This window comes from Pundamilia nyererei, unplaced genomic scaffold (assembly GCF_000239375.1).
Source record: "Pundamilia nyererei isolate P.nyererei 1_Seehausen unplaced genomic scaffold, PunNye1.0 scaffold00037, whole genome shotgun sequence".
In the NCBI taxonomy this organism is placed as follows: domain Eukaryota; kingdom Metazoa; phylum Chordata; class Actinopteri; order Cichliformes; family Cichlidae; genus Pundamilia; species Pundamilia nyererei.
Genome location: NW_005187438.1, coordinates 3,195,885 through 3,208,158, shown reverse-complemented (window position 1 = coordinate 3,208,158; position 12,274 = coordinate 3,195,885). Strand labels below are relative to the sequence as shown.

Here is a 12,274-nt window from a genome sequence, read left to right as displayed (position 1 = left end):
CATGTTTGCAGACTGAGATTCGGAGTCATTTTTAGTAGTAGCACCTGTAGTATCAGTTTATAAACCTGTGCATCAGCAATCAACCAAAAGTAACCTAATAATAGAATATAATCTATATAGGCAGAAAACAACAAGTACATTTAAAACAATATATTGATATATATCATTATGATAATTAATGCATAAAGATTTGATGACAAGTCTTTGTGGTACTTCACACACAAAAGCTCCGTCAGCTGAAAATTATACACCAGGTTCTTGCAGTACACGTATTCTTAAAGAAGCTTTAAGGCTAAGAAACAGAAACATTTTAATAAATATGTTTGAAATCTCTGACGGGCCCCATCAATAAAACAGATACTTTGCTGACTTTGTTTTTCTGCCAGTGAATGGGAGTAGTGCATTTCAGTAGATTCTCTTTTTTTTTTTCAAGGTTTAACATATCAGCTGTCAGTGTTGTGTGCTGCAATAGAAAAGAGCGAAGTGTTTACAGAACCAGGATGCTGTGTTTGTTAAACCAAGAGCGGTTTAGTTATGAGATTGTTTTAGAATGGGGAACACTTTCTGATTAATTTCACTTAATTTAGCTACTTGGGGATTAAACTATTTTTATTACATATTATCAGGCACATTAAGACTATGAAGGGAGAATGATGGTTTTTGTTCTTTAATTAGTGGCAAATTAACTGCTAACAAAGTGGCATCTTTAGCCACTTTGTTAGCAGTTTGTCTTTAAAAAAAACACATTTATTCATATAATTATGTAGCTTAATCTGTGAAAAATGCCACAGATAATACAGTTTGACTGGCATTAAACGGTATTTCTGCACCAACAAGGTGATTCCCAAAGAACTATTGGTTATTGTCCACTTGACATCTCTCAACATGGTGTGGAGAGAGTTTAAAGAAGTCTGAAGAAATTGAGTGGAAGCTCTGTCATGGTTAGGGGCTGCATTTCAGCCAGTGGTACTGGCGATACTGGAAAATTGAAAGAATTATGAACATAGATAAGGCCTGCCATGCAATACCAACTGGCAACAGAATTTGCCTCCCCAGATTTCAACATTATTAAAGTAGTGTTGGATCATCTTGACAGATAAGAGAATAAAAAGCAGGCAATATCCAAAAAAAGAGCTTTGAATGCATCACACCAGTTGCACCTTGCTGCTGTCTGTGAAGGTTGTATGACGTCACATCAGTCACACAGGTTAGAAACGCGCTGCTGTCACACCCGTCACACTGCCCGTCACACCTGTCACACCGTGCTGCCTGCGCTGTTTAACCGGCAGCTCGGTTTAACGCGTATTACAGTTTCACGGGTAGTGTGTTTTCATAGGCAGCGCGGTTTAACGGGCAGCGCGGTTTAACGGGCAGCGTGGTTTCACGGGCAGCATGGTTTCACGGGTAGTGTGTTTTCATAGGCAGCGCGGTTTCACGGGTACCACACTGTCATGGGTAGCGCGGTTTGTCACACCTGTCAAACTGCGCTGTCTATGAAGGGGTATGTTGTTCGTGTGAACTGACCATGTGAGATCCTCCGCCAGATGTACAGCTAGGAAATGGAAGCTGTTCAATCTTTCCACAGCAGCGCTGTTGATGGTGATCGGGTATGTGCTTTACTACACCTCTAGAAGGTCATGGGTGTCTGTGGCTCATGGGGTTGAGAAGCGCATCTGTAACTGGAAGGTCGCCGGTTTGATCCCCGGGCTCTCTGTCCTGGTCGTTGTGTCCTTGGGCAAGACACTTTACCCTACCGCCTACTGGTGCTGGCCAGAGGGGCCGATGGCGAGATATGGCAGCCTCGCTTCTGTCAGTCTGCCCCAGGGCAGCTGTGGCTACAACTGTAGCTGCCTCCACCAGTGAGTGAATGAATAGTGGCACTGTAAAGTACTTTGGGTGCCTTGAAAAGCGCTATATATAATTATTATCATTAGAAGTCCACTATCATCTCTTCTGTTTTTGTGACATTGAGGGTGAGATGGTTCTCTTAGCAATAAAGTTTAAAGGCACTGAGATCCTCCTTCACAATAAAATAAGAGATACTAGTGGCCGTGCAGTCGTAGGTGTAGAGTGAGGACAGGAGAGAGCTCAGTATACACCCCTCACGTAACAACGCGCTGCCATCTGCAAAGGCTGCGTAACATCACACCAGTGACATCGGTTACACAGGTCACACCTCGCTGCGGTCATACCCGTCACATAATGCTAATGCTAATCCTAAATTGTTTTAAATTACGGGCTCCGAGGTTTCAATAAAACTGTAAAGGATTACAAATGTGGAGTAAAGCAAGCAAAACTCACATTGCTAGCAAAGATGCAGAAGCCTGAAGGAACTCTTCTCCCTCTTCAGTTTCAGTTTCTTCTGTTTGGTATGTGGCTTGAACAAACACACTCAAGAGATTCAATCGCAAAACTAAGGGGATGGCTTTATTTGTTTGTCCTGCAAGTGTGAAAAATACATGCTGTGTAAGCAAGGGATTATCTTAACCCCAGGTAACCTTACGCCTACGCCGCTGTGAGACGACAAACATCAGCACACATACAAGGCAGCAAAGCAAAGCTAAACGCATTCCCCAGCTGATGCCAATCTTCCTCACCGTGAGCATTTTCTCTTGTCTGTCTCCACGGGAAGCTGCATTTTGCTGCGGTTAATTAGAAAACTTGCCAGCGATCCTCACGCAACATTCGATTATAAAATCACCGCATCACAACAAAGCTGAGAAAATGATTAGGATCCTTATCAGCTCATTAACCAGAGGGACTATCAGTTCAACTCTTGTTTTAAGATTCTGGCAACAAGTTTGTTTTAATAAATCACTTATCAACTTGGTAATTAGAATGATAGTTTAATGACTTCAAGTTGATCGCCACCAGCCGTGAATGAAAGATTTCTAAGTCGCAGAACTAATACATGAAACAAAGAGCTATCTTCCTGCCTTAAGGGCTTACTCTGTAGAAACATGGCTTAATTTAGTGGACAGAAAGAAACAATCTTTCTCAAACTTTCCTCAGTATCTTTCTGTGAAAACAAACTGCATATTGTTCTTTTATTGACCAGCAAAACCAGCAGATCTGATGTGGTTAAGCGAAATGAAAATGTCACTGACTGTTCAGTATAAAAGAAAATTCCCACTGATTGCATCCATTTAGCTTTTTATTACAGAGTGACAGGAAGGATTTATTAGCACACTTTCTCTACCACTGCAGTGATTGTTTGGCTGTATAATATAGCTGACATATTTATCAAGTTACCTAACAATTCTCAACCTACATGTGTTTCCAGTGAATAAAAGTCCAGTATTTACACTCCTCGTTTGCTCTGCACCAAGTCCTGAGACACCAACTTCTGGGTCATTTTAAGCGTTCTCCCTTAAAGCCAACATTTTTCTGATTGGATGCCGGTGGCCTAGCAGGTGACTTTGACTGAGATGATTGAATAAAGGATATCTGCTCTCAACGACAACATATAGAGCCAAGAATAAAAACTCCCTGAATGCTAGTGTCTGGATCACTCGTACATGTACACATGTACATATACTGACTTAATTATATAAAACTTTGGCTACTTATGCTTAATCTGAACCATGTTAGGAGTGCACATTTGTAGACCAATTCTGCTTTACAATAATGATCTGAGATCATGAATGAAGATGATCTGTTGTAATCTTACAAGAAACCAAACTCTACAGATGAGCCTTTAATGGCAGATGCAAATAGGAAAAATATGGAGTGCAAAAATGTAAAGAAAGTGGAAATCAAAGCACAAGGAAGCATCCCTGAAGAAATTAACAAGGTACACCCAAAGAAACATTACCAGACGACTTGACAAGGACAGAGAGGAAACACGGGTCTTTATACACACAGAGACTAACTGGTAATGAGAAACAGGAAGGAGAGGGTCACAGATGAATATAATTAACAAACAGGTAAACACACTTCATAGTAAAACAGGAAGTAAACAAGGGAAACATGGTCACAAACAAGAAGTATGAGACAAGGAAACAAAAAGGACCAATGCATAAACACAGAGTGAGTCAGGCACAGATATAACAGGAATGCTGGGAAACCTACTTTGACCATATAATAATAATAAAAATAGATTAAAATGAAAAGACAAGAAAACAAAACCTCAACAGAATATATGTCAAATAGACACAATAATAAAATATTTTGCAATGTAAAATTCTGTCCAGAGACCAGTTGGCAACCTTCTGGCAACCACTGATCACAGGGGAAACGTGTATTTGGGGCTAGGTGAAGTTGGTTGTTGAGGTGTGTAGTGCTACACCACAAGCATCCTTGTAATTGCTTTGGCAGTGGATAAAGATGAAACCATGAAGTGCAACAGATACCAGAACTGGAGACAAACCAACATGTTTCGAAAAGCCCAACTTTTACTTTGAAGGGTAAAGTTTCCAGTTAGCATCACACTTTCCTCAAGTGTTTTCAGTGCAGCAGCCTTTTTCCAGCTGATTTTACCTGGAAATAGTCAGCAGACATTCACCAACTTGCTGCTGAATCTACATTTTATATCTCTAGACCTGTGTGACTGAAGACTAAAGCTACGTCCACATGTACCCGGGTATTTTTGAAAACGCAGATTTTTCTCTGCGTTTGCATCTTTCGTCCACACGTAAACGACGTTTTCGGTCACTGAAAATGGAGATTTCTAAAAACGCCTGCCAGGGTGGAGACTTTCAAAAACTCAGTTTTTGCATTTACGTGTGGACGAGAAAAATGGAGAAAACGCAGCGTCAAAGGTGTGCGCCACGTTATTGTTTCAGTGAAATGAATTTCTACAATACTGTTACTGTTAATTGTACTCTCTGCAGTGTTTAAATGCTTACATATACACACACAGTTACTGTCCCTCCACACATATGACTCGGTTCTGCTTCTATGCCCCATCTTTGTTTACTTTTTCCCACCGAGGCTTCTAGACTTCTGATTGGCCAACATTTCTGCACGGTTAGGAATATATCTCCACCTGTTGCTTTGGCATGTTCCTAGCAGCGTTTTTCTTCATTTCTGCGTTTACGTGTGGACGGGATTCTTTTTTAAACGAAAATGAAAAATCTCAGTTTTCAAGAATACCCGTGTACGTGTGGACGTAGCCTAAGAACCATAGATGTAGAAAGTAAGCACCAGCACAACAACACAGAGAACATTAACTGAGACTCAGAAATCATCAGAAACAAGAATGAAGACAGAAGAAACCATCTGTCTATGACTATATCTTTTTTTTGTTTGTTTGCTTGTTTGTTTAACACACTTGTTTAATATGAATAAAACCAGACACAGTTTTCTAAAAAATCTTAATCATTACCAAAAAAAACTGCTTATGTAAGATGATCCAGGTTTGACTTGGTGTCGACCACTGGAAACTGTGAAGGGCATTAAAAAAACAGAGTGTATACAGTAACTGCCAAAACAACATTAAAAAAATATCGCAGCTGTCAATCTCAATAGTCATCTTCCTGCTCAGCTATACTCTCTGCTTGTTTTGTTTTTTTTTGGGGGGGGGGGTCCTGGTTCTCTACACCTACATCCATCAATGTACCTGCCATCACTGACAGGATGCAGTATGCTAAGAGACTTCTCACTACATCTGGCCCGTCTTCCTCTGCTTAATTAATTCAGATGGCGTCACTGATAAAGTATCCGAGTCTGCAGCATCACTTTCTTTATCTGTACCAACTGCTCCACTCCTTGTCTCCATATCTTAAGGAATTTAATCACAGTTTACGATAGAATGTGAATTTAAATGATGCTTTGAAATCTGATATGGTTAATGTAATAAGGTTTAATCCTCTTTGGACAACAAACATGCACATTTGCAACATATTTTTGGGACAATCCATCTGATGGGTTGAAATATCTCAGTATGGATAAAAGGAAGCCAACTGATGGTGACCTCCAGAGATTACCAGCCTCCACGTTAGCGATGCAGAAGAAGACTGACTTTGAAAAGTTACAATGTGACGTGTTTGCATTTAGTATGGGGTCATGCTTTTAATGTTAATACAATCAAAACATTTGCATTATTGAGACTTCAGTGAAGGTGTGTAACTATTTTCTTCTTCGCTAACTCACAGGTAACACTGCAATACAGAGAATATTTGAACTAGTGATTATTGCATACAGTTACACTTAAATTGAGTCTCTGCTCCAAACAACTAGTAAAAAAAAGTTCCTTATGCTTGCAGGCATGGAAAAGACCCAGAGAAGCACGGTACATGAACCAGCAAATGGTGTGGCAAATTAAATTCTTGTGCAAACAACATCAACACAGACAACACCCACAGGGCTAATAGAAACGAGCAGTTCCCACAGTTAGTGTGAAGACATATGATGCACAGCTGAAGACTGAGGCAACCCTAATTCTTAGACTCACTGTGCATGTAGCTGTCACAGATTAACATGAAGGACATACATCACAGCGAAGGCAATGACAAACAGGCATCCATGCAGAAAGAGAACAAGGAGAATTAAGGGAGCCATTGTTTGTGTATTAACAGACAAGCAGAATATTTACAGCAGTGATTTGGAAATAGTTTTATCAATTAATTTATATTATTTTTTCAAATGAATTTATTTCAACTATTTGACGGGTTAGGCTCAATCACTCAACATGATCTTCACTTAGTTTTATATTTGTGAAAGACATTTTCAGATGATTATTGTAAATATTTCCCATTTTTCCTTCAATCATCACAGATTATGACCCTAAACCCAACACTAATGCTATACAGAAGACACAAAAATGCCCATTCTGACATGCTTCAAAAGCTATATGTTTGGTACTTTTTGATGTTCTCTAAAGTTAGTGTTGGGGTTACCACTGACAGCTTAAACACATTTTGCCTTTTTAAGTTTGTTGCAAACTGATTTTGCATTACTCTGTTAAATCCTTCACCAATTTCTGGTTGAAGTGTAGAAGATTTTAGCCTAAACACTGAACCTCAGAGATGGTTTTATTAATTTCATCAGCACATATAAACTACTAGGTACAAATCTTTATAGGTTATGAGATCCTAATAACTAATTTTGAGATCTGTGTTTATATCACAAACTAACACAAAGAAAACTATCTGTCCTTTTAGCAGTACAGCTGAATCAATGTGTCCTCTGGTGCCTGCAGTAAATAATGCAGAGGGTAGTCAGGATTATCCATGATGGATTACAGTTTGTTCAGTGACCTTTCTTCCACAGCTGTAAAAATGTCCAATTTTCAGCCAGTCACAGAAACAGCCTTCCAAATACGCTTATTCAGCCTGGTGGTGTTAATCGCTCTGATGTCTGTGTAGGTTCTCAGTCATCCAGGAAAAAAGAAGGCAACTGGACTTCTTTAAGTTTGTGAATACATTTCACTTGGCATCCAAGAGGCTTCTCCAGAGTCCCAGGTATTAGACACCTGGAACTACTCACCAACTTAAAGAAGTCCGGTCGCTTTCTTTTTTCAGATTTCAAGCTGCTAGCTAAAATGCTGCTCTCCCTGCAGACCACAGCTAAGTGCACTACTTCATTTTGCTGCACACATTGAAGGATCAGCTTCCTTAGAAAACAGAGCTCTTGCTCTTGTTCTTGCACTTTTATGCTACAGCCTACTGTTGAAATGGACAGCCAGGTACACGTACCCCTCCACCACATAAACATCCCATCCTAGGACAGACACAGACTGTAGCTGTTAGTATTATTTTGTATGATGGATTATGCAGAAAAAGTAGAATTGGGCTATATCACCTATTCAGGTTGTAAATTGTGTTTTTAAAAAGTAACTAAGTAACTAAGTAATTAATTACTTTTGAAAATAAGTAATCAGTAAAGTAACAGGATTACGTTTTGGGGGAAGTAATTAGTAATTAGTTACTGATTACTTTTTTCAAGTAACTTGACCAACACTGGTCACCATATTACATGCAATGAAATAAAAGTAAAAGAAACATTGGCAAATCAGCGTTCCTTCTCTTGATGTACATTTTTCATAACATTCACATGTTTATTGTTTGTTTTTTATTTGGGCTTTTCCATAAAGAGTTTTCGGCGCTACAGTTAGCCGGCGCTGAGCGTGAAAGCCTGTAATCCTCGAGGTTTAATGAAGTGCCTCAGCAGTTTGTAATGGAGACAGTTGCCTACAATCTTGTCATTAACACCATGCTGCAGACTGGAGCTCTGTGCTGCTCTTTATTTTTCTTACCAAACTACCATTTTCAGCTTTCTAATGTGAAAATCAGTCAAAGTCAGGCTTTAAAATATTGAATGTTACTGTTACTAGTTATTGATATTCACTGACCAATCACAATATTTACCTGATTGTTGTTGTTTTTTTATTACATGAAGATCTTGAATGACCATTTGTCATCTGTTTCTGTGCTAAGTATAGTACGATTGTATGTGGCAGGTAATGGAGTATTTTGCTTTACAGTCCACTGATTCGTGCTCTTACGTTTTAAAGTTATATGGATTTTACATATGAGTAATAATGTCACACTGATGATGTAGCTAATGCTACTAGCTGGTAAAAACACTGTGCAAGGCAGACTTAATCTCATTATTGTTGGAATGATTGAGGCATTTTCTATCTTTGCATATATATCTTGCCCTTATGTCTGATTAAAATGATGTATTTTCATAAATACAGCAGTATGTGGTAAGCAAGATAATGCAGAAGTTATATTTAACTGCACCAAGATGGCGCCGCGTATGGATGCCCTGGTGCTTCAGTGCGTTACTTTTGTTTTTATGTTTGCACTGAAGCACCGCAGCAATTTCCTAATGTTGTAAACCTGCTCAACATTTGGCAATAAACTGAAACTGATTCTGATTCTAAGTTTAAATTAGCAGAAATTCCATTATTTTAAATAATGGAAATCCCTATGGCCCAGAAGCTTACTTTTCTCCACTCTTAGATCCTTATGGTGTCAAAAAGCCAAGAGCTATTTAATATGGGCATAAGGCAGAATGCTAAAAAAGAATGAAGCTGGAAATAAGCAACAAAATCCTAGTTTAATCCATAGAGCAAAGCACTTTAAACCAGGAGAGGAGGGAAATAGAAAGATTACACCTGAAGGGAATAATAATACTCTAAATCCTAAAGTGTGAAATTTATCTTCAGCTTTTTCCTCCAAGTTATAGTCCTGTGGTTTGTGTTTGTATTATGTGAAGTTAAACTCATTTTGAAAATAAATAAATAAACTACATCAAAATAAATTATTAGAAAATGTTTAAACAACAAACCAGAAGCACTCTGAGAGCATAAACCTCCTCCAAAGTTCACTCTCTAGGTAGTATTTAATTTTAAGGAAAAATTATTAGAATTTGACCTCCTTCAAGGTCATAAATACAGAAGTCAAATGTGAGATGATATCTTAAATATCTATGCTGTATTTTCTATATGTTGACAATACACAACACACAAAATGCTTGAACTAGAGGGACTCCAAACCTCTGATTGGTAGTGTAAATAAAACCATTAATATTTAAAACAGAACTGAGCACACAACCTAGTTTCAGACATAACCGGAGCCGTTACAACAGTTCACCGGCTCAGCAGCAATATGAAGACACAATTTATGACTGTCATCCAGAATTCAGGTCATGATTTCCCATTTTTCTCTGTCTGCTCTTTCTTGCTTCGAGGTATCAGTTATGCTCTGGCACATATGATGTGGCTTCAGAGGCTTTTAAAAGAAAACTCACAGCTGCAGTTTGACCCGAGCCTCCCCGACCGGCAGCGAAGGCGTAAAGTTAAAGACAAGCGAAGAAAACGATGTTGGCAGCTTTAATGGACGGTTGTTGAAAAGTCAAACCTGATCGGTGGTTCAAATTTCTCAGCTTTCAAGCTCAAGTCTTTGAAATGTTTGTACTCATGTTACCCGCTCTCTTGTCGGCTTTGCAGCCCCGGGCTATATAGTAAAGAGAGGCTTATGATACACTCGTGATTCGATTGAGGTCGTAGATAAGGGGCCGCTCTTGTGCTCTACATATAAATCACATAATGTATAGATGACCTTGTGGTGTCTCATCTCAAATCTGGGTCATTTCCACACAACTGTCTTGACAGTCACATCTCATGACAGAATTAGTGTTCTGTTTTTCCCGAAAGGCTCATTTTCTCACTTTGGAACAAACGCTCTCATAACATTTATATTGCAGATTCGCACCTGTCTGATGGCGTGCAGCAGCTTGCCGTAGGAGTAGAGGATGACGCCGAACGGCAGAACGAGGCAGAAGGTGAACAGGCAGATGATGTAGGAGATATTGTTTGGCGTACGTGTCCTCCAGTCAACCGAGCAGGTGGTGCCGGGACCCTCGGGACCATATCTGCTCCAGCCCAGCAGCGGAGGCACGGTCCAGGCCACGGAGTAAAGCCAGGAGAAGCAGATCCCTGCCAGGGTTGGGCGGAAGTCTCTACCGTCTGCAATAGTCTGCGCCATCATGGTGCAGTAGCGCTCGTAGGACAAAACAGCCAATGAGATGAGGGAAACAATACCTGAGGAGGGAGAAGTTCAGAACAAGTGGTCAGACCCAGATATCAAGCAAATATTTGGGCTTTTGGGAGTCAGTGAGCAGAGGAGAATGAAAAAGCTTTCCTCAGAACTGGAGCAACTGCGTTCTGTTTCCCTCAGAGTTATTGATTGATACATTTAGATACGAAGTCATGTCAATTTTCCGCTCGCTTTGATCATCTTAATAGCGTTTAACTTTGCATTGCTGGGGCACAAACAGAGGAGAATGAACTTCATTAGCTGGCATTTGCTTTGAAAGCTTTACAGTAACTGTGATGGCAAAGGCCTGCTAGATTAATTTCAATTTGTACATCTTGGAGCGCACTAAGGTTTGAGCTTTTTGTTCATCCACACGTGTTTACTTCAGGCATTATCATATGTCAACCGAATCAGAATGTTTTTGTCTCTTTGCTTATGTACTTCTTTCCACTACAGGGCCTTCAGCCTGCTTCACTCTGGGTGTAGTGGGAGGATCACACATACAACGCATTCACTGTTATTTGACTTTCTACATTCATTCATATTTATGAATTCCCATGCCTCGTAATCCCAGGTTTAACCCTCAAACAAGCCTTTGAAATGGTATGAAAGGTAAAGATAGGTGGCCATGTTTAAATTAAACTGATTGTTTCTGCCTTTGTTTTCCTGTGAGAAAATCTTGTTTCAATGACTGCTTCTTGATAAAGCGGCAACCTATAATCTATCCATTCTGCACAGCCATGTTTTGAGCAGGTGCAATCAGACATACCCCCGTTCAGTGAGTGCTTCTGTATCACTTTTAGCATTTGGCAATCATTTGTAGCTACAAAAACACGGGTTACAAAGAATCCAAATAGCAGTATTCAACACATGCTCACATTTCTTTTGGTTAACTAGAGTTTGCATACTGTTTTTTTCCCTCTTTTTCAGTTCAATGTTTTGATTTTGTGCTACTGGCAGTAAGTAAAAAACTACTGAACACTGACTATTCGAACTGCAGGTAGTCATTTCCATTCAAGCTCAATCAGAAGATTAGTTTCATGATAACCAGAAAACACTAAAAGACTAAAAGGACTTTTGAAGAACTTTTTCTTCACAGAGGAGAATGTCGTAGTTAATTGACAAACAACACTGGAAACACGCATTGCATCACAATTTAACGAAACCTCAAAAGATCTTTAAATGCTTCTTTTTTCTGACCAACACAATAAAATCAAATCATAGTCAATATATTCTTTGGTTAAGAAAAGAAAGCAAATTAGCCTAAACAATTGATAGATTATTTATTGACAGTTTTAATCATTGTCAACCGAGTAGCTCTAATTCATTTGGGAAACTTTCAGTTAACTGAAAATGGAGTTTATTCAACAGCAGAAGTTGTGTCGTGGACTGATACAAACCCTGAGTCGTTGTATCCTCTAGTAGTTTAAAATATCATCACAACCTGTTCACACCAAAAAATGAAAAAAAGAAACACCACTTACAGAAACACTGATTTGCAGACAGCACAGCCATGTGCTGTCTTTCCTCTGTGTTAACTGCAGATTGATGAAAGAAAATTGTTGCTGAAGTGAGTTAAGTCTTAAATCAGAGCTAATCAACACATACAGGCGAAAGTACTGGTGCAGAGGCACTTTACCTCCATTATGCTGAGTCTGCTTGGGAAAGAGACTTTGATTACAGGCAATCAGAGTGCCTTAATGCATAATGAAGCCTTCTGATTGGCTGAAACCATGCCATGTTGGCGTGGACAGCACACCGGGGCTGGGCGCATGATGTGTTGAGAG

General features: G+C 39.4%; 1 protein-coding gene across 1 annotated transcript in view; it reads right to left on the bottom strand.

Annotated features, from left to right (window-relative positions):
- Nucleotides 1–12,274, bottom strand: part of tmtopsb (teleost multiple tissue opsin b) — a 40,066-nt gene that overhangs the window by 17,329 nt on the left and 10,463 nt on the right. Inside the window, exon 2 of the mRNA XM_005730446.1 lies at nucleotides 10,164–10,492. Coding sequence (XP_005730503.1) covers nucleotides 10,164–10,492 — 329 coding nt within the window. The remainder of the gene's footprint in view (nucleotides 1–10,163; nucleotides 10,493–12,274) is intronic.